Source organism: Artibeus jamaicensis, unplaced genomic scaffold (assembly GCF_021234435.1).
Source record: "Artibeus jamaicensis isolate MK-2021 breed Jamaican fruit bat unplaced genomic scaffold, CSHL_Jam_final contig_497, whole genome shotgun sequence".
Classification (NCBI taxonomy): domain Eukaryota; kingdom Metazoa; phylum Chordata; class Mammalia; order Chiroptera; family Phyllostomidae; genus Artibeus; species Artibeus jamaicensis.
Genome location: NW_026521863.1, coordinates 436,801 through 459,075, shown reverse-complemented (window position 1 = coordinate 459,075; position 22,275 = coordinate 436,801). Strand labels below are relative to the sequence as shown.

Here is a 22,275-nt window from a genome sequence, read left to right as displayed (position 1 = left end):
ATTAGTCTTCTCATGGCCAGCGTTCCAGGAAGACCGGTCCCCGCCCCTGGGAGTGGACAAGCAGGGTAGCTACGGGGACGTGGCCGAATCCTACCAACTCACACTGAGGCACACAGAAGTCTGTGGGGAGAGTGCAAAGACAGAAGGAATCTGGGTCCTCGATCAAATACTGGGAAACACAATTTTCCTCTTAAAAAAACAATTATATTAGGTCTTTGGACCTGGCATCTAAACAGAGCCTAACTGACTGTCAGATAGAAAGACCACACATCTATAAGCATTTTGACGGGTGTCATTAGTTGGGGCAGAATTAAATACATTCACATTTTTCTTTAACACTTGGTCATTCAGCCCTGGCTGGCATAGTTCAGTGGATTGAGCACAGGCCTGTGAACTAAATGATCACGGTTCGATTCCCAGTCAGGGCACATGCCTGGGTTGCAAGCCAGTTCCTGGCAGGGGACTCAAGAGAGGCAACCACACATTGATGTTTCTCTCCTTCTCTCTTTCCCTTCCTCTCTAAAGATATATAAATAAAATCTAAAAAAAAAAAAAACTTGGTCATTCATTCCTTTCAAAACAATGCATGTAATGTATTAAAATACCACTCGGAAGACATCTATCTGCCTTTAGACATTTTCCAAAATTTATGTGAACATTTACTTAATTTGATACTTTACCAGGTTGTGTTGTAATTTCCTATAGTCAATTATAATTGTCTTGAATCCAAGAATGATAATTTTCCCATACTATAATTTATTATAATCATTCGTGTATTTATATGTGGATATCTTTTAATATTGTCAGATAATAGAGTATTAATAAATATAACTGGAAGTATGAAGGTAGAAATGTGGCTTTTACTTGTTGAGAGAACACAAGCAAGACAGGTCAGCTGGAGGTAAAAACGCGGCCAATCGAGACTCCGGAGACGCACAGGTCTGTGGACTCCCTGTGTTTGAGAAGCGGAGCAGCAAGCCTTGTCTGGGACGGGTCACTCACAGTAAAGAGCAAATATCAAGGTCAATGCCATGTAGGTTTCCGTCTCATGCTTCACGGCGACCCAGCTGTCCCACGCAACGTCCCAGATCCACTGGCTGGCGACCTGGAGGCATTTTAAAAACTTAACTTTAGATTAAGCATGTGAAGAAGTGACTTTCAAGCCTGCACATGTTTGGTTTCTCAAAGATGCACCGGCATGTTGGAAAGCTGCATTTAGCAAGTGCTCTGTCCCCAGGAGACCTGAGAGTGACATCCCCAGACCAGCTTCTCCTTCACCACAGCTGGTCACGGCAGCACAGATGGACAGGCAGCCGTCAGAGGTGGGGTCAGGTAGCCCTGCGCACAGGGTGGCCTGCGGTGTTGCAGGCCACCCTGAGGAGCTCCTCTCCCCACCCATGGACGACTTCAACTGGAAATGTGCCGGGGTCTTGTCTGGAAATGGAGGAAGGGCACCGACCATACAAGCAGGCCGCCAGAGTCAGTCCTCACTCCTGTGCTTTGCTGACAAAGCCGTCTGTGGTCTGAGTACGGCCCACCTTTCTGTTCGGAATCTCGGAATCTAAGACGGCCGCAGACCATTTCTGGCCTCTCCCATCAAGAGGCTGAGTCTGTTCCCTGCTCTGGTTATTAGCTGGCATTGGGACTTGCTTTGAGCGAATGTGGCATTGCACACACCCCAAGCCAGGCCTTTGAGGCCGTCTGCTCGCACCTTCCGGGAACGCTGGGAGGAGACCTGGCGGGCAGGAGGCCCTCAGTCCCCGGGGGTGACGGCTCCTGCGTGCGGAGCCCAGGGCCCCAGCAGCCACCAGCACCACTCGTCAGACACGGGGCCCAGCTGAGTGAGTCACCAGGTGGCTGCGAGCACCTCGGTGAGTCCAACGGAAAAGACAAAGAACAAAGGACATGCTCCCGAATGGGGGGGGGCGGTTTGCAGTGCTGGTGACATTACTGCAGGCACACAGCACCCCACGCCCCACTGCCGGCAGGCACCCCTGCCCTCCCATGTGGACACCCCCCATTTCCTCTCCGTGGGAGTTCTGCCAGACCCCCAGCACAGCCGGGGGTTCTCCTCGCCCTTCAGCCATCGGGGGTCTTCCCTGTCTCTGCAACCCCCGTGAGTCGCTCGGTCACTTGCTCACATTGCCAGCCTGGACGTCCTCTCTGGAGCACTAACCGCCCCCGAGGAGCCTCCAGTCCCTTAGGTGGGAACTCTTCTCCTGGACAGAGTCCGGACAAGCTCCTGCAGATGGCTCCCTGCCCGCCTTGTCGGCCTGCATTCTTACTCGTAAGTAACAATAACCATGTCGCTGCGTACTGGGGACTCTGTGCTGGAGAAGACGTGAAGGATTTTAATGCTGTTGGTCCCACTGGGCCCTCGCTACTGCCCTGGCAGGCAGGTTCCGCCACCCCCGTTCTGGATGGGAAGCCGGCGAAGGCCGCAGTGGCGAGTGTCGCTGCCCCAACTCTGGCCGGCAGCACAGGTATGCACGCCCGGCCGTCCCGCTGCCTGCCTCACTTTACCTTCTCAAACTGCCAGCCATGTCGCTTCACCCCCTGAACTGGAGCCAGCGCTGTTGGGAAGCAGGCCTACGCCTCGTCACTCTGTCACTTCTTTAGTGATGCCTAACACCCTTTCCTGCCTAAGACAAAGTCACTGCTTACTCGCTAAATGGTTACGAAACAGGTGCATTTGAGAAACAGGCTGTCTGTACAACCTGATAAACCAGTAACAGGAAGCTGTCATTTCTAGGTTAGCATTTTTCAAATAATTCACAGTAAAAGCACAGAAATGGGGCACAGTGATCCCATCACTCTGCGGCACCACCAGACGCGGCAGGGACGTCACAGCCTGTGTGACAAGGCCGACGGAGAGACGCCCCAGCCACCAGAGAGGCCGGAGAGGTGCTAAGCCACAGACAGGGATCGGCAGGTTACTTACGTTTATTGCCTGGCCAGTCTTTTGAATAAATAACACCTTTATAATGAACTTATAGCGCTGGTACCCGAATTCCTTGACCGCTAACAACATGCTGTCTGCTAATTCAAGCGACAGATGAGAGAAGACTGTATCGTCATACTTGACATCTTTAAGACTTTCCTTTAAAAAAATTTGTAGAAATTAATTTTCTAACCAAATCTTTTCGAAACATTCCAGTAAAAAGCATGTGTCTAAGTAATACATATAACTTTTTCACCAAATAATATGAAATGCATATTTTGCTTACCCATTTATTTCAGTAAGAATTTTGAAGAAAACTCCTTCTGGTTTTTTAATTATGTTCACTTACTCTTCATTAAGCTGTAAGTTCTTTTTCATTAGATTACTCTTATCAAACAACCAAGGAGACAAGAGGAATTTTAACAGAACGCCCTGGGAATTCTTAGGTAGAGGAAATAGATCTTTTAAAACTGACCTACTTGCTGGAACCCAGATTCGGGGTTTCCCGGGGCGCAGACTCCACCGCCCCAGAGCAGCACTGGTCCTGCCCACCTCCCGCGGCCCCTGCTATCAGTCTGCCGCTCTCTAGTCCCTCGCCGCGGCTGCCCACTCAGCGCTTGTTCCCGTGGCCTGCTGTGGCCTATGGGTGAATGCCAAGGAAACCAGGTTTTCTCAGCACAGGTGTGGACGGCTGGCGTGCAGCCAGGACACACGTGTGGCCACACCAACCAGCTGGCGAGCAGATGCACGTTACCCAGAATAACTGACTTGCACCAGCAATAAATTAACCATGTTCTGGGCTCTGAGTGATAACAAACGGGCTCCTAGCTAATTCGACAGGCAGGTAAAACCGGGGAGGTGGCCCTTTTTGTTTGAGGTCCCCCCCAAGTGCTTCCGGGTCAAATCTGGGTCTGGGAGGCTCTGCTTCCCCCCAGCAGTTGGCTGTGGCTCTGTCTTCTGGACACTTAGCAGCATCCCCTTCTGACTCTGCCTAACATTCTATCTACCTAACGGCTCTTTAAACATTTTTTTAAATGTTTGTTGATTTTAGAGAGGGAAACATTGATGTGAGAGAGAAACATCAATCGATTGGTTGCTTCCCACAAGCACCCCATCAGGGGATTGAGCCCACAACCTAGGCACGTGCCCCAACCAAGAATCAAACCCCCACCTTCTGGTGCACAGGGTGACGCTCCCACGGTGCCACACTGGCCAGAGCCTTAAGGGCTCTTTTTAAAATAAATGATGGCACATCCTATAGCCCACAAGCTCTATCAAGATACACTATTCCCCCCTGGTTGGTGCGGCTCAGTGGATTGAGCATGGGCTGCAAAACAAACGGTCACCAGTTTGATTCCCAGTCAGGGCACATGCTGGGGTTGCGGGCCAGGTCCCCAGTGGGGGCCGAGTGAGAGGTAACCACACACTGATGTTTCCCTCCCTTCCTCCCTCCCTTCCTCTCTAAAAATTAATAAATAAATCTTTTTTTTAAAGATACACTATTTCCATATCTGGAACGATGTTCAGTCTTCCCGGAACTCAAGGGGAAGACCCCTGCCCTCTCTGAGACCCTTGCCATCCGCCTGCACATCCAGCAAGCGCCTCTCGGCCCCGTTCTGCCATGAGAGTCTCTGAGTTACCACAGGTGAACATGATGTGAACTCCCACCACAGTCAGTGGGTCTGAACGCAGGCCCGAAGGCGGGGCTGCGGGAGACACACACCGAAATGCAGTGTCTCACACCACACAGGCTCACAGTCAGGGTTTAGGTCAGAGAAGGAGGTAATCGGCGAGTGTTTTATTGCATTATTGGGTTAAGTGGAATTTCTCCATTTCCTGAAGCTGGGAACTGTGGCACTCTCACCGAATGGGAGCTACGACCTCTGGCCCAGTGTGGAGGCGGGGCTGTGTCTGTGATGCTGGGGGAACTGGGAGAGTGAGTCACCGAGCTACTACTCCTCGGCATTGATGAAAGCTCATCCACCGGAAGAATTAAAGAGGCAGTCCTCATTTATACAAACTGAACTCCACCTACGCTGTCCCCAGCGACTGGCTCACTCCAGCTGTCATGGAAGGAGTAAGTCTTGTAGACTGGAGGGGGTCACTTTCCAACGTGGCCACTTCCACAGTGGGACCAGGCTGGGTGTAGCGCCAGCAGGGTCTGGGCATCAGAAACTCTGTCTGCCAGGTGCCCCCCTGCCCCTACTAGAGACCAAAGATGGAAAGAGGGTGCAGAACAGGTGGTCCTCAGGCCAATTCCTGTGACTGAAAACCTGTGATTTGGTCCTGTGTCAGGAAAGGTGGTGAAGGGGATTCTCTCCATCCGAACAGTGCAGCCTTCAGGCACCCAAACTGTAAAATTAGTGTCGGCATTAATGTTAGGGCTGCGGTGTCGGTGTGGTGAAGTGGGGAAGCCTTCCGACTGAGCCTGGGATCGTGTGCCTGACTTCAAATAACTGTCTTGGATGAATGCTACACCCCAGTTGGTGTGAAGAAGGAAAATCCCAATGGTGGCCAGCGGGTGGAGGTGGGGGCGGGGGGCGGCCTGTCTGAGGACGACTCAGCACAGCCAGGAACCTGCTTTCGCACACGCACGCGCACACACACACAAGCACGTTTGGCGTGTACTCCGTCACCCATCCCTGCACCCACGGGAGAAATGTGGAAACACAGGGGTGAATAATTATGGGCAATTCAGATGAATCAGATGAAAGACTGCCAGGCTGCCCCATGTGCGGCAGCTCATGGTACCGATGTGGAGATCACCGACTACAAAGCTCTTTGGCATTTTCAGAGACAAGTGCCACGAAAAGACCAATTGGGACGGTGACACTGCCATGCACAGGAGCACAGTGCGCCACCCCCCGAAGCTGGGATATGCTTCATAGGTATCTGCCCGCCTACCGTCAGTATCCGCTGGACTTTGGTTTCCACGGCTTGGGCCCGGAACTTCTTCGGCGGCTCCATCCGGTACGTGTTGGCGAACTTCAGCCTGGCCAGGGCGCTCTTCCACTCCTTGCCCAGGTCGCCGGTGGAGTCCTCCAGCGGGGGCTCCACATACTGAACCTCATGCAGCGACTCTCTCAGCCTCTCTCTCAAAATCTGCGCATACTGGGAGACAGGTGGGCAGGCGGGTCGCTTTTCAAACTGTAACATGGACTTTAGACCCGCTACCCCCGTGGGACGGCAGAGGCTGACGCAGCATTGGAAATGCATTATAACCCACTTGTACGACAATGTCATTGTTAAGCCCTAGGTGGACTGATTCACCCCTTGCTACCAATTTGGTAAGAAAAGAAGAAAAGAGTATCTAGCTAGATGTCATGTAGTCTGTAAATACAAATACACATGAAAACAAGTTTGCACACACATATTTAGAATATCCACAGGTGAAACGAACCAGAAGTGACAGGGTCCTCCAAAGGGGGCGGCCAGGTGTCTCGGAGACACGTGTGCAAGGAGCACCTTTCCTGTTCTGTGCCCTGAGGTTATGAAATACTATTCTTCATTGTATATTTGCAATGTTAATTATTTCACTTTATCTTTGACCGTCACCAAGGGGACCCTTCCGTAAGTATGAAGTTGAGAGATAAGTGTACTGAGTCGGTGCGCACATCGTCCTGTGCTTCCTGACATTCGTGCATTGTGTCAGGCAACGCACTGTAAGGAAATCCTCATTTAGCGCCTGACCCGGTCCAAAGGCCCTGGGCCCTGAATGATGGCCGTGAGCTCCATCACAACGGCCAGGTGTCAGCTGTCGCCCCTGCATTCACCCCCAGTCTCGGGAGCCCACCAGGGAGTGGCAGTGCTCGTGGGAGGGCCCTGAGGGCCGGCATAAAAGAGCACAGGGGACGACTAACCTAGGGTGAATAGTGGCAGCTGTGCCCCAAATAAGTCACGTGACTTGACAGAACCTGGCTGTGAGGGACCACCTGGACAGAATGGTCGGAGGCGGCCCGCTGAGGCAGGGCCCAGAGAGCAGGCTGAGCTCGGCACATGCATGTGTGTGCCTGTGTGCGTGTGCGGCATGAGACGAGCCTGAGGAGGCAGGGAAGGCGACCGAGGGGGATGCAGGGACTGCGCAGAAAATCCAGGGAGGAATTTGGATTTTGTTCCCAGGACAGTGGGGAGCCATTGGAAGGGCCAAGCAGGTGACCGATGTTATAAATTCCAGTTTTCAAAGGTCATGCTGGCGGCTGGGTGGTGGATCCATTAAAGGGTGGTCAGGGCCAGAAGGTAGTAGCTTCGTTACGCTTTTTACAAATAGTGTTAACTATACTTAACCTCATAACCTTTTAATAGTTTTTCTAGCTAGGAATATGCTTTACTTCTGATTTTATATAAGAATTTTTTATTTCCAAGCAATTCTTTATGTCACACTACTCTCTGTTTTCTATGTATCATTTTGATGCTCCCTTTCGATTACTTAAAAATACACTTTGTGTTTTTAGGAGTAGTTTAATACGCAACTGCTGTTGCACCAGATGTTAAAATTTTATTCATTTTAACGCTTATTACCTCTTGATTTTTCTAAAAATAGTTCCACATACTGGGCTGGCCAAAGAGTCCATTACGATTTTTTTTGTATAAAACACACATTTTTTTCATTTTCGCCAATAACTTTATTGATTTGGATATTTTCAGTATGTTGCCTATGGGCAGAGGTCGGGGGCGCTGCTGAACACCTTCCAGTGCGTCAGACAGCCCCACAGCAAAGGGTTATTTGGCCAAAATGTCAAAAGTACCAAGAGACTTTGCAAACCACTTTTGACACGTTCCATCAGTCACAGCACCTTCTCCATACACTGCACAGATCTTTTTTTGCATTTCAGCTGCATTTTTACCTTTGTTAATAAAGCAAAATATGCTAAAAATGTTGCATATCTTTTTTCATCTTCAATATTAAAATGGCTGCACAAAAATTCACCAATTTTGATGTTTTTCTTAAATGCATTTTATATTTAGTGTTTCTTGTAGCTGTCACAATACAATCTAACAAAATTGTTTCAAGTTGAAGACAACTCAGCATTTTCCTTGAACAATTAAAATAAAAAACAAAACAAAAACAAACAAAAGACAACTGAGCGGGACCAGCGCCGCCGCCACCGTGCAGAAGACAAAGGAACTACTTGCCCAGTACCCGCCTTCGAGTTCTTCCACCAGCGTCAGTGTTCAGTGCGTGGGTCTTTCGTCTTCTCAGTTAAAGTCATTCTTAGATATTTATCCTTTTTTGATGCAATTGTAAGTGGAATTAATTCCTTTTTCTTAAAGTGCATTCCTGGAGCATAGAAACACACCAGATTTTTGTAGATAGGTTTTGGATTTGCTGGCTTTGTTAGGTACAACAGTTTTTTGGTGGAGTCTTTAGGGTTTTCTCTGTATAACATGTCATACGCAAATAATGGCAGTTTTACTGCTTCCCTCCCAATCTGGATACTTCTTCCTTTTTCCTGCCTACCTGCTCTGTATGGGGCTTCCAGTACCAGAGTTGGCCGACGAGTCCCTTTCCCTGCACACCGGCTCCTGGCAATGCCTGTAGTGAGTTCTGCCTCTTCACAGAAAAGCCGTCCACTGAGCTCTCAGCCCTGGTCCACGTCCTCACCTTTTCTCTCAAGGACACGAGGCAGACAGAGTTGGGGCACACCCTGGCCCTCATTTAACCCCATCACGTCATTAAAGACACCGTCTCCACACACACTCACACTGTGAGGTGCGGGGTGAAGTCATCGTACGGAAACTGAGGGCACCCAATTGCACCCAATGGGTCTTTCAAGTAATCGGTGCAGTTCATCCAAGATGATGAACATATGACCCTGTTATTTCTAGTACTTTCTTCTGATCTTTTATACATTTATTGGGTCTCTAGTGATTTCCCCTTGTCACTCTTGGTACTGAGTTGTCTTTACTTTTTTCTGATTAGCCCGTCTTGAGCAAGAGCTAGACCAGACCCACCAATGAAGTTCACCAACCTCTGGGCTAGAATTTCACCAACTTTATTCTTTCCAAAATATCATTGGTTTCATTTTCTCTAATGTTTTTGTTCACTATTAATTCCACTTGCTTTTATTACCTCCTTCGTTTTGCTTACTTTTAGTTTGCTTTTTCCCCCACTCATTCCAGCTGACAGTTGAAATACTGATTTAAAATCCTTCTAATAAAGGTATTTAGAACAATAAATTTCCTCAGGTATTGCTTTAGCTACATCCAACAATTTTTCAAATGGTTTTTATTTTCATTCAGTTTGGAGTATTTTTTCCCTTCTTTTTACCCATGGGTTATATAAAAGCGTATCACTGACTTTCAGATGGTTTATGAGTTTCCATGTTTTCCTGGTATTGATTCCTTATTCCGTTGTGCCTAGCAAATATGCTTTACATTATCTGAACCCACTTAAAGTCCTTGGAATTTGTCTTATGTCCCAAGGCATGTTGTATCTCAGTAGAGTTTCATGTGAACTTCCAAATATTCATTCCACTGCAGTTGCAGTGTTCTGCAGAGCTCCCGTAATTGTACTCGGATTATAGTACTATCTTTTATATCCTTAGTAGTTTTTTGTCTGCTTGTTCTACTAATTACTGAGACGTTAAAATTTACAACTGTAATCATGGATGTCTGTGCAAGAAATACACTTTTGCTTTCTGTATTTCAAAGCTCTAAGCTTAGGTACACATTTAGGATTATGTCTTTCTGATGAACTGCCCTGGTAGATTATAAAATGACCCATTTATGTCATAGTTTTGTTTAAAAATGTATCTTCTCTGGTATCAATATAGATACTCCAGCCTCCTTTCAGTTATTGTTTACACAGTATACCTTTCTCCATCCTCTTCATTCCTTAACCTGTTTGGTTATGCAATTACTTAGCCTTTATATTTAGTGTGTTTCTTGCAAACATTATATAACTGCATCTTGCTTTCATAACCAATTCAACAATCTCTGAATTTTAATTTGGCTATTTAATGAGGTTAACATGATTTCTAGAAAACATTTCTGGAAATATTTGTTTCCTATCTGTCCTATCTGTTTTTGTTTCCTGTACTTTTTCTGCTTTCTTTTGAATTATGTATTTGTAATGATTCCATCTGTCACTTGTTAAACCACCAGCTTTTTCTTTTCCCTGTGGTGGTTTAAGGCTTGTAGTACGTCTTTAACGTACCACAATCTACCTTCAAGTCCTTACACAAAAGTATTACTTCCTTACTCTCCTCCCACCTCTCTGGCTTATGTTGTTTAAAACCAATAATGTTATACTTTTGATTTACTCAATCACCTTTAATAAATTTAAAAATAAGAAAAAATATATACATTTTCAACACTTAGAACTCCTAGTGCTTTCTATTCCTTTCTAAATTTATATCTCATATGTTCCTTTTGTTGAAAGGACTTCCTTTAACATTTCTGACAGTGTAGGTCTGTTGATGAATTAAACTCAGTATTTTGTCTTTGTTTTCGGAAGCTATTTTCACTAGGCATGGAATTCTAGGTTGGTATTTTTAAAAGGCTTTACTTACTTATTTTCAGAGAGAGACGAAGAGTGGGAGAAAGAGGAGAGAAAAATTGACGTGGGAGAGAAACACTGATCGGGTGCCTCTCATACACGGGGATCAAACCCGACACCCAGGCCTATGCCCTGTGTCCGAGTCGGCCACCTTTCACTGCACAGGACAAAGCCACCCAGTGGAGCCCCGTGGGTCAGGGTTGGGCTGGTGGTGTTTGTCCCTTCAAATGTACTTTACAGCATCTTCAAAAATGGAAAGGTAACTCAATGTCTTCTTCCTTGCATTTTTTCTGGTGAGAAGCCTTGCCATTTCATCTGTGCTCATCTGTACTTTAAATGTTTTCTATTTGCTTTTAAACTTTTGAACCACTGGTTTTGAACAGAATTTTGCTTCTTTTGCTAGGACTTCAATGAGCTTCTTGGATTTGTGGGGTTATAGTTTTCATCAAGTTTGGCAATTGCACATCATTAATTCTTCAAGTATTTTTTTCTTTCCCCTCATCTGTTCACTTGGGGACACAAAATGTAAGAATAAAATTTGTGCCTGAGGTTTTCCCCTACCTCACTGATATATCCTAATTTTTTCAGGTTTTATCATTGCTGTCTCTAAATTCACTAATCCTTAGCAGTGTCAAATATGCTCATTGTTACTTTATATCCCTTGACATCCTATTTTTCACCTGCAGCAGTTTGATTTGGATTTAACATGCTCAATCTTTTCTCTACAGACTTGAACGTACAGGTTGTAATGTTTAATAATTATGTAGTACTTTAATAAAACTTATGTAATACAACTGTTTTATAGTTACTTTGGTGTCATCCCATAGTAATTCTATCTTTTTATTTTTTTCCGAGTGCATTTACTGATTGTTTCTTGCCCTCATTTTGGACTGTATTTTCCTGCTTTGTGGTGGGTCTGCTAATATTTAGTTGTGACACCAAGCATAAATTTTACCTTATTTGCTGCACATTTTGGTAGTCCACTAACCATTCTAAGCTTTATTTAGAATGCAGTAACTTGCAGTAACTCATCTTCTTGAGGCTCGCTTCTCAGCTCTGACAGGCCAGACCAGAAGAATCCACGTTCAGGATGTTTTCACCCCTCCCTCCTGAGACGACGCACCCAGCACGCTAAGCAGTGCCCTCTGATCGCCTGTGTTTCCGCTCTTGCTAGTGGAAACACAAGTTAGTTTGGGTGCTACAAAGGTGTTCTTTTTCTGCCCCTTCGGGCAGTCTCCTGTCCAGAGGCCCTGAGGCACCGAGTGGAGACCCAAGGAAAGCCCCCCGCAGGCACTGGCAGCTGAGCTCTCCCCCAACCCTGTGCTCCGCTGAGTCATGCCCCGTGCCCTGCCCTGGCTCACCTTCCCTGCTTCTCCGCCCTCAGAGAGCTCCGTCCTGCCTTGCCTTACAGCCAACCCGTGGAAGCAGTTGCTTCCGACATTCTGCATTACTTTCAGTAGCTTCTCATAGGAGTTCGTTTTTCCATGCTGGCTGCTGGAAGTACTTCGTCAGAAATAAATCTGTTTCGATCTTCTGTCAAACTGCTTTGTTTTTGGCTGAGGAAGAGGCATTATTAGCTACCTAAACCACTTTAAAAAACAAAGCCAGTTACCATTTTCAGCGAGAGAATGCTTCTCCCTAGGGTAATCACCATCTTCCCCCCACAATATCCTTCAGGGACACAGCCACACTGTGTAAGTGACAGTGGCTCCCAAGTGCAGCCTCCCTGGGAGACAGGGCATGCAGGTGTGGTTTGCAGGGGACACCTCAGGAGACACTAGCACACCAGAAACTCACATCTCTGACTTTTCTTTATTATGTCCTCCTCAGGAACACCTTAGCCCTTTATTAAGGATCCTCACGATCACTTCTGAGAGTCAGAACACGCTTTGCCAATGACCAGTTTAAATAAAACAACCTGGTTCACTTAACCTATTGTACAGCACTTGCCTACACTGAGCCCAATTACAATCCCAGCACAAACGTGAGCTGGCCATGTCGTCAACGCATTTCTAACTGCTACTAGCTAGTATGTAAGATTTCCAAATGTATGTACACAAGGCAGATTGAATAAGTTTCCAATTTTTGGTAATCTAAGGTTTTGGAATTTTGGGTTGCAAGCTATAGGAACTGATTTCTTGTTGAGCAAAAACTTAATGAAGTGGAAGGAGTTCCGCAGAATGAAAGGCTAAAGGACCAGGCAGCACATGAGGCACTCCAGTCTGTCCCCCTCATTCTGAATTATTCTCCACCATCTCCTTGAACTACAGGAACAGGATATCCATTGAACCGTGTTTTGGTCCAATCCTCACAATATTAAAACAAGTGACTGTCAGCCCCACCAAAACCCCATCCAGGGGAGAATGAGTTAACTCTACAAGTAAAAACTGAGGTGTGACTATGAGGAGGGAAGAAAAGATGCAGGACATAACAACGTCAAAATATTTTTACATGGATTAAACTGTGGGTCCTAATTTTTCCTATGTTTGGACCAGGGGAATCGTCAGCGGCAAGTTAGAACTGAAGCATTAGTGCCCTCACTGTCCTCTGTTGCGGTTGGTGAGCAGTCGTGGAACTTTTCTTAGTCTCTCCCTAATTACGGGCCCTTTCCAACTTCTTACCCCTGAAAGCTGATTTTAAAGACAGCTATGCACAATCACACCCACATCACATAACCCAGAACTGCCTCGGTCCACATCCCCTTGGTCCCAGATTTCGGCCTAAACATGCCGTGCAGCTGGGCACCTCCTCCTCTGGCACTGGGGCCCACTCCCTTCTCAAGTTCCTTCTCACCCCCTGGCGTGAAGGTCAAGAAAGGAAGCTCCGCTGCCTCAACACTCAGACATTGCCATTATGCGCGGGCAATGCGGCAGTTTTGGGGGCACGAACGATAGGGCACTACACGACCGGCCGAGGTCTGCGGCCTCGCTCTGCTGGGGTCCCCAGCTGTGCAGATGTGGCCTCCGTTTCCTCCCTTAGTTCGTCCTTTCCTCTCGTCTGACCTGTTGCAGCGCCTTCAAAATCAGCGCGCGCTCTCCCCTTCCTGTCACTTGCGCATCCTCTATAGCAGTTTCGGGAAGAAACCATTACGGAGGAGAGAACAAAGCAGTTCCTAGTCTCAGCTTTATCCTTGGATCATATGTATCTGTATCCTTGGGAAAAAATTACTTTTCTGTTAAAGTGTCAACGAAAAATAGAGTCTGGTTTTACAACACAGGTTTTCAAACTACGGTCACAGAAAAGTCCTGGTGTTACACCGCCAGGTAAAACCGAATGGCATTTTCCATCCGTTTTAGACAATATGTGAAGGGGCACATTCTTCAACCACTGAGTCTCCCGCTGTCTTTAAACTGAGAGCATCTCCTTGTTCTGCTCAGTAACTCGGTGGTTTCCCCTCTACACGCAGCGCGCCCCCGCCTGCGGCCCGCGCACCGGGTCCGGGCGGGGGCGCACTCGTCGCACCGCCGCCGTGTGTGTCTGGGCAGAACTCCGCCCGCTCCGGTGACCAGGAAACGTGCCTTCCGGGGATGCTGAGGACACCCGAGGAAGCCCGGAGAGACTCTCCTAGGTTCCGTGGGACCGCCCGCGCTAAGCTACGGAACCAAGGCCGCGCCAGCCACGGCGCGCTCCGGCGCGGACGTTTGCTGCCCTACCGGGGACGCCTGCCTCCCCGCTGGGCAGCCCGTCGCCCGCCACTCACAGACTCCTTCTCAAACATGCTAAGCCGCCTATCTTTCCGAGGCGTCGTCGCAGACTGCAGAGCGAGCTGGTTCGAAGGAACCTTCCCTCCTCGACCCCGCTTCTCCATCCCTCCCTCCTCTGCGACACGCCCAGCAGCGCGTCTCCACCGCCCACAAACGACAGGCCGCCTCTCGTGAGAAGTCGAGGTTCGCGCCTGCGCCGCGCCGGCCGGAAGTGCGGGCCGGAGTACACGTTATCACGCGGCGCCGGCGGCCTGGAGCCGGAAATCATGGAGGTAGAATCGGTAGGGGGGGGGATGTACCCTGGCGTTACCTTTGCGCGCCTCTAGCGGGGTACCTTCGGCGGGGCGCGCGGCAGTGACTGCACAGATCCCCGCCGTAGGCGATGCCCTCAGGAGCCCCCGGCATAGGCTGGTCGGCCACGTCCGCCCTTTGTCAGTGACCAGCCTGAGGGCGGGCGCCTGCCTCGACCCCAAAGCGCAGCCCCACCTAGGTCTGTCCCGGGCCCGGGTCGACTCCCCTTTGGGCCCCCGGTGTAAGGGCCTTGTAGGGGCGGGGCGCCGGTGCTCGGACGCGGGCACAGCCTGGTGGCTACGAGAACGTAGAGCTGTTCGCCGAGAGCCAGGGCTAGCGGGCAACTCCAGTCACCTGCTGCTTATTCCCACCGCGCCGTCTGTGTCGTACACCAAGCAATGTGGGCGGTCCTGCGTCGTGAAACGGCCTCTGTGGCTCACACTTGCCCACTAAAGTCATCTTTGACCTTTTTAGGCCAATCTGACCACAAAATACCTAGTCACAAGGACGTTGTTGGCTGTAGGTGGGACTCTGCTGTTGCCATGAAATAAGGACTTTGTGCATTTCCCTTCACGCAGTTGCATGTCAGACCTCCATCATCAGCAGTGGTCACTAGTTAGTACTACATGCTGGGTGCTCTTCAAGTATTATCTCAAATGTCTGCTGTGCTGGAAGGGGATAATATTTTTGCACCACTTTGCAATTGAATTGAGGCTCAGACACGTTCTGAGCAAGAGGTAACTTTTTCAAGGCAAGAGGTACAAAAATTCTGAGAATGAATTAAAATTTAAGCCTTTCTGGTCCGAAATAGGATGTCTGCACAACCCCATGCTGCCCTGATCGAGACTTCAAAGTCCCAAAGGAGTACAAGGGCAAAGCTGGTGCAGGCACCTGTCCACGGGTGGCTGTGGGGGCTTCGTGTGCAGTGGGGAAGAGGTGCTTGTAACGGTTCCACGGGACATGGGATCTTTCACAATGGACAGTTTTAAGTATTGTAGCACCTGATATTTGTTGATTCAAAGAGGTGCAACTCATTCCTTTAGAGTTTGGATGCTTTTTAAAAATGCAGAATCCCTTTTGATGTGAACAAAGGCCTAGAGTATTATGTTTCTGTATCAGTCAGGAGAGAAACCACACTCGTTTTTAGACTAAGAAGTTAACTGGCCCAGGCTGGTGTGGCTCAGTGGATTGAGCACTGGCCTGCAAACCAAGGGGTCACTGGTTCAATTCCCAGTCAGGGCACATGCCTCAATTGCAGACCAGGTCCCTGGTTGGGGGCAGGTGAGAGGCAGCCACACATTGATGTATCTCTTCCTCTCCTCCCTCCCTGCCCCTCTGTCCAAAATAAATAAATAAAGTTCACTGGATAAAGATAAGAAGAGATCTCTCCAAACCCGGTGGTGGCATCATAGGAGCATTACTTTCCCCAGCACCAGGGAGCCACGGAAAAGGGGTGGGGTTTTACAACTTAGAACTGAAGAGGAGGGTCATCTGGAAGCAACTGTTGAGGGGACGTGCTGGACTCTAGGGTTTGGTGGGGTCAGGGTGACACCAGGCCTGCATGGGTGGGGAACCTGCAAACCACTCAGCTGCTGGTGCAGGGGGATGACAGCAGACACCAGAAAGTGGACAGGAAGTCCCCAGGCTGCAGGAGCAAGTCCCATGCTCCCTGTCTTCTTACACTGGCCACCTGCAGTGCTCCGCTGAGCCAGAGAGAACCTGGAGTGACTCAGGCAGCCGTCTGGGACAGCTCCCCAGCTGCCGGGCCTGCAGGCACCGCGCCAGCGCCAGCACCAGCACCGAGAGAGAGAGAGAGAGAGAGAGAGAGAGAGAGAGAGAGAGAGAGAGAGAGAGACATGAACCTCCCCGAGGGCAGGAAGATGCTGAGCAGGGTGGGGACTTACACTGGCCAGCTGCCAGCTTAGGGAGCCCCCGGGGCTTTATGACCAATGTCACAGGTGACACCTCGCAACCCGACCCAGCACATGAAGGCCCAGGTGACCTTGGTGTCATGTGGGATGGTCATGGGGACCCTTCATGGAGAAGCAGTGTGGGTTGCTGCTTTAAACACTTGAGTTTTGTAAACTCATGCTTAACAAACATTATGATTAAGTAAAGTTTAAATGTTTAAACATTTATTTGAAATTTTTTACATAAGTTATCTTTAATTACTATTTATGTTTTAAAGACTTTGTTTATTTTTAGAGAGAGGGGAAAGGAGGGGGGAAGGGAGGGAGAGAAATATCAATGTGTAGTTGCCTCTCACATGCCCCCTACTAGGGACCTGGCCCACAACCCAGGCATGTGTCCTGACTGGGAATTGAACCCATGACCCTTTGGTTCATAGGTCAGCACTCAATCCACTGAGCCACACCAGCCAGGGATCTTTAATTACTATTTAATCACAATGGCTTTTTTTTTTGTTTTTTAGTTTTTATTTATTGGTCTTTAGAGGGGCAGGGAAGTAGAAAGGGAGAGAAACATCAATGTGTGGTTGCCTCTCATGCGTCCCCTGCTGAGAACTGGCCTGCAACCCAGGCATGTGCCCTGACTGGGAATCAAACCGCAGTCCTCTGGTTCGCAGGCCCACGCTCAATCCACTGAGCTGCATCAGCCAGGTTAATCACAATGTTTTAATCATATGGTTCTTGTAAGATGCACAGTGTTAACAGTAGTTGTACCTGAGTATATTCTGTACGTAGAATGTTCTCATGTTACATGGATAACTAGTACTCCTCTGGTTTTACTCCTGTGGAACAGCATCTTTGACGTTCTCTGTTTCAGATTGCACTAGAGGATTCTCTCAGCACTTGCCTCTCGCCCTCCGTCCATGATATGATCTGCACACTCGGCTTTGAACTCAGAGAAAACCGAGACATCAATAGCATTGTCACTCAGGATGGGGACGTGTGCTGGCGGACAATCACAGAGTGTGTGACTGACGCGGGACCAGGTCTGCCCCTGCTCCGCACCCCGGACCCCTGTTGTGCCTTCTGTTTGAAATGGCTTGACGTGTGAGACACCCCTTCTGACGGTTACACTGTTTGGTCAGAGGACGTTATCAAACTGGTCTGACTCTAGAGAGGGAAGGAATTGGGTGAGAAGAGAGGGAATGAGGCCGGAGAGGCGCAGGAGAGTTTTGGGCACACCAGGCTGAGAAGGCCTCCTGCGGGAGTGAGAGGTCAGGAGGCAGCGAGGGTCAGCGGGCTGCAGGTGGCTCGGGTCTCAGCTCCAGGCCTGCAGTCAAGGCTGAAAAGGGGAGAAAGTACCAGCCATGGGTTAGGTATAAATGACCAGTGACACACTACCCAGTTGTTTTACATCTCTTCCACCCATTTTCATGCATGCTTTGGAGCAGGGAGTTGCCCTGGACATATAACAATAGTTTTCAAAATGACAGGCAGATGTGCTTAGCCCAGCAGGTCTGTCACAGGAGTTTATGAGACTGGCACACTTACAGACAGGAAAGCGTGGGTGTGCAAGTCTCCTTGCCATGTCGTTTGTAACCACCAGGAAGACAGAAGCACTAGAGACAGCCGGCAGCAGGGATCAGCGAGGAAAATCACGACCATTTCAGAGGAATATTAGGCAGCAGAGAAGAAGGATGAGGGCCCAGCTTTCTGGTGTCAGCATCTCAGAGCCACATTGCTAAGAGCAAAAAAGAGGATCGTGTACTTGTATTTGCTTCTATATGTGTAACTATTTCTAAATGCATGCGAGGGATTAATAACAGCAGCAGCTCCAGGAAGGAGAAGTCAGTGGCCAGGAAGGGACTTACCCTTTTCTGTTTTCTGGTCATGAACCATCTGGATACTCAGCCCCAAACATATTTAAGAAGTTTGTAACATAAATGTGTTCTGAAATAACTAAGGTTGCTGGAAATTTCCCAGTCTAACAATGTTAGACAAAATTCAAGTTAAAATATTACATATACAGCATGAACTGGATTTTGTAAAAACTTATATACAGGTAAAGGAATTGAAGAAAATGTTTTTTTCTCTTGTGTGAGCCGTTCTGTATTTTCCAAACTCTCTGCTGGTAGCCTATTTTTCTTTTGTCATCAGTTAAGCACTGATTTCCAATGTAGGTGTATCTTTTTTGTTGTTCCCTTATATAAACAGGTGTTGATTTTGTGGAAGTTCTGTAATTAGAGCACCGCTCCTTCGGTGATGCTGACATGCGCCTCCTGTGCTTTGTGCTGTGACACTGACTTGTTTTCTTGCTCCTCGAAGCCCAGGGTCTGGATTTCCGGGAAAGCGTGCGGCTGCTGGGGCCGGTCTGTGAGGCCGTCCACTCACACCTGCTGTCCCTGACCGAGGAGCAGTTTGGGATGCAGTACACACCCTGGCTCCAGTGGACACACGCCCCAGAGGTCCGCCTCTGCAGTCCCTCTTAGAAACCTTCACTACTTGCTAATTTTAAAGGGGTCTCCTCGGGGCGCCTCCTCTGACCGTGAAGAAGCTGAGAGGCCCATGAGGGAAACTGGGGCTGCCCTGCAGCGTCTCCGAGCCTGAGCTGAGAAGCAAGCCCTGAGGCCAAGGGTGGTGGGGGGCGCAGTGCCAGGACGGGCTTGGTCTGTGGGCGCAGGTGCTGGGACAGAAGTCCAGTGAGTGTTTGCAGAGAGAAGAAAGGCCTGGACAGAGCAGTGGGGCCCAGAGCCTGGAGAGGGGCTGCGGCCTGGTGCAAGGCGACGTGGACAGGGTGGGCGTTCAAGGCCTGCACCTCATTTGGGTTTGTTGGTTGGTTGGCACAAACCCACCATCGCACTTGGCATGTCAAACCCCGCAGTGCGGCAGAAACACGTCCGGTCGCAAACCTCCCGACCTGTGACCTGGTGTGGAAGGGCCATGGCCTCTCCCTCTGCAGTGGCACCCGCGAGTGACACACTGCCTCGTGTGTCTCTGTCCTTAGGAACTAATCAAAACGGGAGATAAGGCGTAGGTCAGCGTATTGGGCTTTTCAGTTTACAATTACATCACACTTACTGCTTTCAGTAAACATTTAACTAAAGGGCTTTCAAAGAACTCCTTAGATAGTAAGTTTTCACTATTTAGATATTGTCATATTTATGCAGAAAATGTTTACAGATTCCAAGAAAGTCATCTAAATACGACAATCAAATCTTTAGAGGTTTGAATTTTGTGAATAGTCTTGTTACTTTGAGAAACATTTCTTATTCAGCCCACAAATTCTAACATGTCTCTTATTCCGAACAGTTATTCCCGGAAATCTGTGACGCCTTGGCGAGCCGGCATGCTCCTGCCATTTCTCTGAGCTTAATGAAGCTGACGTCCTGCCTGGAGCGGGCCTTGGGAGACGTACGTGCGAGAACCTGCGTCCTCAGGCCTTCAGAGTGTCTGGGTGACAGTCGCCTGTTCCGTACTCACCCTCAGACCCCCCCGGTTTTCGTTGTCGTTCTCCCATAACGGGCACTCACCTGGCACTTACTGTCTTTTGGATGACTGTGAAGTGAGCACGTGGGTGTCCCCAGTACTTGTCACCCTCCCCACGTCTGTGGAAATGCGTGGTGTGAGTCGCTTTTTTCTGAGGTCACTTGGCTCCTTATGCGATTTTCGTTTGGATTCCAGGTGTTCTTGCTGGTTGGGAGAGAGTGCCCCTTCCTCTTACGGGACCTGCTGGCATCGCAGGAGCTCGCCGACGTCTTCGGGAAGCCCGTGGTAAGCTCGCCGGCCCGCGGCTCGCAGGGCAGGTGCAGCAGGGCAGGTGCTGCCCTTCCGTTCCTCGGAAACAGATGCTGATTATGGGGGAAGTGAGTTACAGCAGTGTTTTCAGCACATCCGTTCCCACTTCTTTGAAAGTTGCTGCTCCAGAAGCCAGAAGACACGCCCCCGCCCTTCCCAAGCCTGACGCGTAGCTGAGTGGTGTGACCGCCTCGGCCAGTCGCATGAGCCACTTTACATCCACTGCTTTCGTTACTTAAGTGTGACGATTATAACACTGATTTGTTCTGGAACAAGATTCTCCCTCTTCACAGATGTTACGATTTTATTCTGAAATGTCAGTATTTTCAACATGAGATTATGCCCTTTGCAACTCTGCAGATTTGTGGCGGACAGTGTGAAAGTCAGTCAGGAAACTGTACCGTGCAGAACCTTGCGGCCGGCCCGCGGCCAGCACTGCTGGAGGCCGGCTGCCGGGCCCCAGGGAGAGGCAGGGCCCAGGGGAAGGAAGACCAGGCGCCAGCACCTGGCGGGGGAGCCTGCTCAGCCGGCAGACGTTTGCAACAACCGAATCACACCTCGCAGGCTCGACACACGATTCCTGGGTCAGGAGAGCTTCCCAGTCTGTTCGGGGCCTCCTCACCCCTCGTCATCTTGAGGATCGCTTTCTGTGTTTTCCTACTTTTTAATTTCTTTGTGGAGAGTGTGGGACCGAGGAAGGTGGGGTGTCTGGCTGCCACACGGACGTGGCGAACGAGGGCCGAGCGCCTCAGCTCCGACCTGCCCTTCCCAGCCTCTGGTCAGCCTGCAGCGGCTTCCCCCAGGTGGCCAGTCTCTGCCCGCTCGGGCGGTGTGAACAGCTACATAAACCTAACGTTAAATTAAAGTCAACGACATTACATTACTTCTATTGTCAGAGTCCCTGGCAATTGATACTGAAGGGTCAAGGTCACATGTGCAAAGCAGCCTGGAGCAGCGTGGGGGGCTGCTGTGAGGTCCTCTCTCCGAGGTCTGCGCCCTGGCTTCAGTTCGGCTTCAGTTCGACCTCAGGGTGGGACTGGACAGTCCCCATCGGCCCCCGGTCCCTGTCCAGGGGGCACAGAGAGGGCTGTCCTCCCTCCGCTGGGCCCCGCAGGCACAGCTCTTCTCCCGCGACCTGGCACTGTGTCCTCTGAGTCTGGGGCCCTGCGGTCTTCTCAGTCCCTTCAGAAGTGTGTGCTGCACACCCAGACGCCACCGTGAGCACAAATGCGTGGTCATAGCCGTCCCTTATGCAGGGTCCCTGTCATGGGTGTGTCATCACTTGACAGGTGGAGGTGACCCGGGAGCTTCAAGTGCGGGAGGCCAGCCGGTGTCTCAGTGGCTCAGCCTCTCCAGAGGGCCCTTCCTGTCCCGCTGCACAAGTGCCCGTGGCCCCAGTGGTCCTTCTGTGCTGGGCGGTGGTCGGTGTCATTTTCTGGAGACGGGAGGCTCGACGATGCCCAGCACCCACGGGACAGACCTCAGCCTGCCCTCGGGTCGCTCCTCTGAGCTCCCGTCTGCACAGTGCCACCCTGGCGCTTCACAGGGGCTGTTCTGAGGGCGAGTGGGTGACAGGTGTGCACGCTGACTGCTCGGTGAGCGGTGGCGGCGCCAGTTGCTTCTGTGCCGACAGTGACGGGGGCGGCACACTAACCACGCTGCCCCTGGTTCTGCTCCTTCTGAGGAAGGAGAGCGTTTTCCCTGTTCAGCGTCCGAATGGCGACTCACCTGACTGACCCCGGTGTCCCTCCCGTGCCCAGATGCAGGTGCTGACCGTCCTCGTGGGCTCGCCGAGCGGGCTCAACCTGCGCAACGTCCTGTGGCATGGCTTCGCATCGCCCCGGGAGGTGCCTGCCAAGTAGGTTGCTGCCTCCCACCGAGAGTCTGTCCGTCTGTGCTCTCACGGCCCGGACACCTGCGTGTCCGGAAGCGGGGGCAGGGCCCCTGCAGCGGTGACAGCCCTGCTGGGCTGGCGGGCACCCCGAGGGCAACTCAGCGCGGGAACGGGGTGGGGACATCACCAAGGTCGCAGCTCACGGGCATCTGAGAGTCTCCTCCGACCGACACAGCACAACTTCACTTCGCTTTCTTACGCTGGAACTTCTAAAAGTGACGCTTTTTATTCGCGGGACTGGTTCA

General features: G+C 50.0%; 2 protein-coding genes across 5 annotated transcripts in view; one reads left to right on the top strand and one right to left on the bottom strand.

The window, feature by feature from the left end:
* Positions 1 to 791: 791 nt before the first annotated feature.
* On the bottom strand, positions 792 to 14,257 carry DYNLT2 (dynein light chain Tctex-type 2). Its single transcript, XM_037126187.2, has 4 exons — positions 14,140 to 14,257; positions 5,846 to 6,052; positions 2,942 to 3,100; positions 792 to 1,105 (listed from the first exon to the last, which is right to left on the bottom strand). Exons 1-4 carry the CDS (start codon positions 14,245 to 14,247, stop codon positions 995 to 997), a joined length of 585 nt encoding a protein of 194 aa, XP_036982082.2. The 5' UTR covers positions 14,248 to 14,257; the 3' UTR covers positions 792 to 994.
* Positions 14,239 to 22,275, top strand: part of ERMARD (ER membrane associated RNA degradation) — a 22,827-nt gene continuing 14,790 nt past the window's right edge. The window contains exons 1-6 of one of the 4 annotated variants that reach the window (XM_053668732.1): positions 14,239 to 14,415; positions 17,219 to 17,387; positions 18,667 to 18,806; positions 19,651 to 19,752; positions 20,023 to 20,112; positions 21,897 to 21,994. In XM_053668732.1, the coding sequence (XP_053524707.1) occupies positions 14,410 to 14,415; positions 17,219 to 17,387; positions 18,667 to 18,806; positions 19,651 to 19,752; positions 20,023 to 20,112; positions 21,897 to 21,994 (605 nt within the window). In that variant the 5' untranslated portion in view covers positions 14,239 to 14,409. Of the gene's footprint in view, positions 14,416 to 17,218; positions 17,449 to 18,666; positions 18,807 to 19,650; positions 19,753 to 20,022; positions 20,113 to 21,896; positions 21,995 to 22,275 lie in introns of those variants that run through there. The other 3 variants (XM_037126088.2, XM_053668734.1, XM_053668733.1) reach the window with 3 other exon arrangements.

Coding starts and splice junctions, on each gene's coding strand:
- DYNLT2 (XM_037126187.2), bottom strand. CDS start 14,247: ATGGAGAAGCGGGGTCGAGGAGGGAAGGTTCCTTCGAACCAGCTCGCT. Junction 6,053..14,139: donor GCATGTTTGAGAAGGAGTCT/GTGAGTGGCGGG, acceptor CCTGTCTCCCAG/TATGCGCAGATTTTGAGAGA. Junction 3,101..5,845: donor AAGTCCAGCGGATACTGACG/GTAGGCGGGCAG, acceptor ATTTTTTTAAAG/GAAAGTCTTAAAGATGTCAA.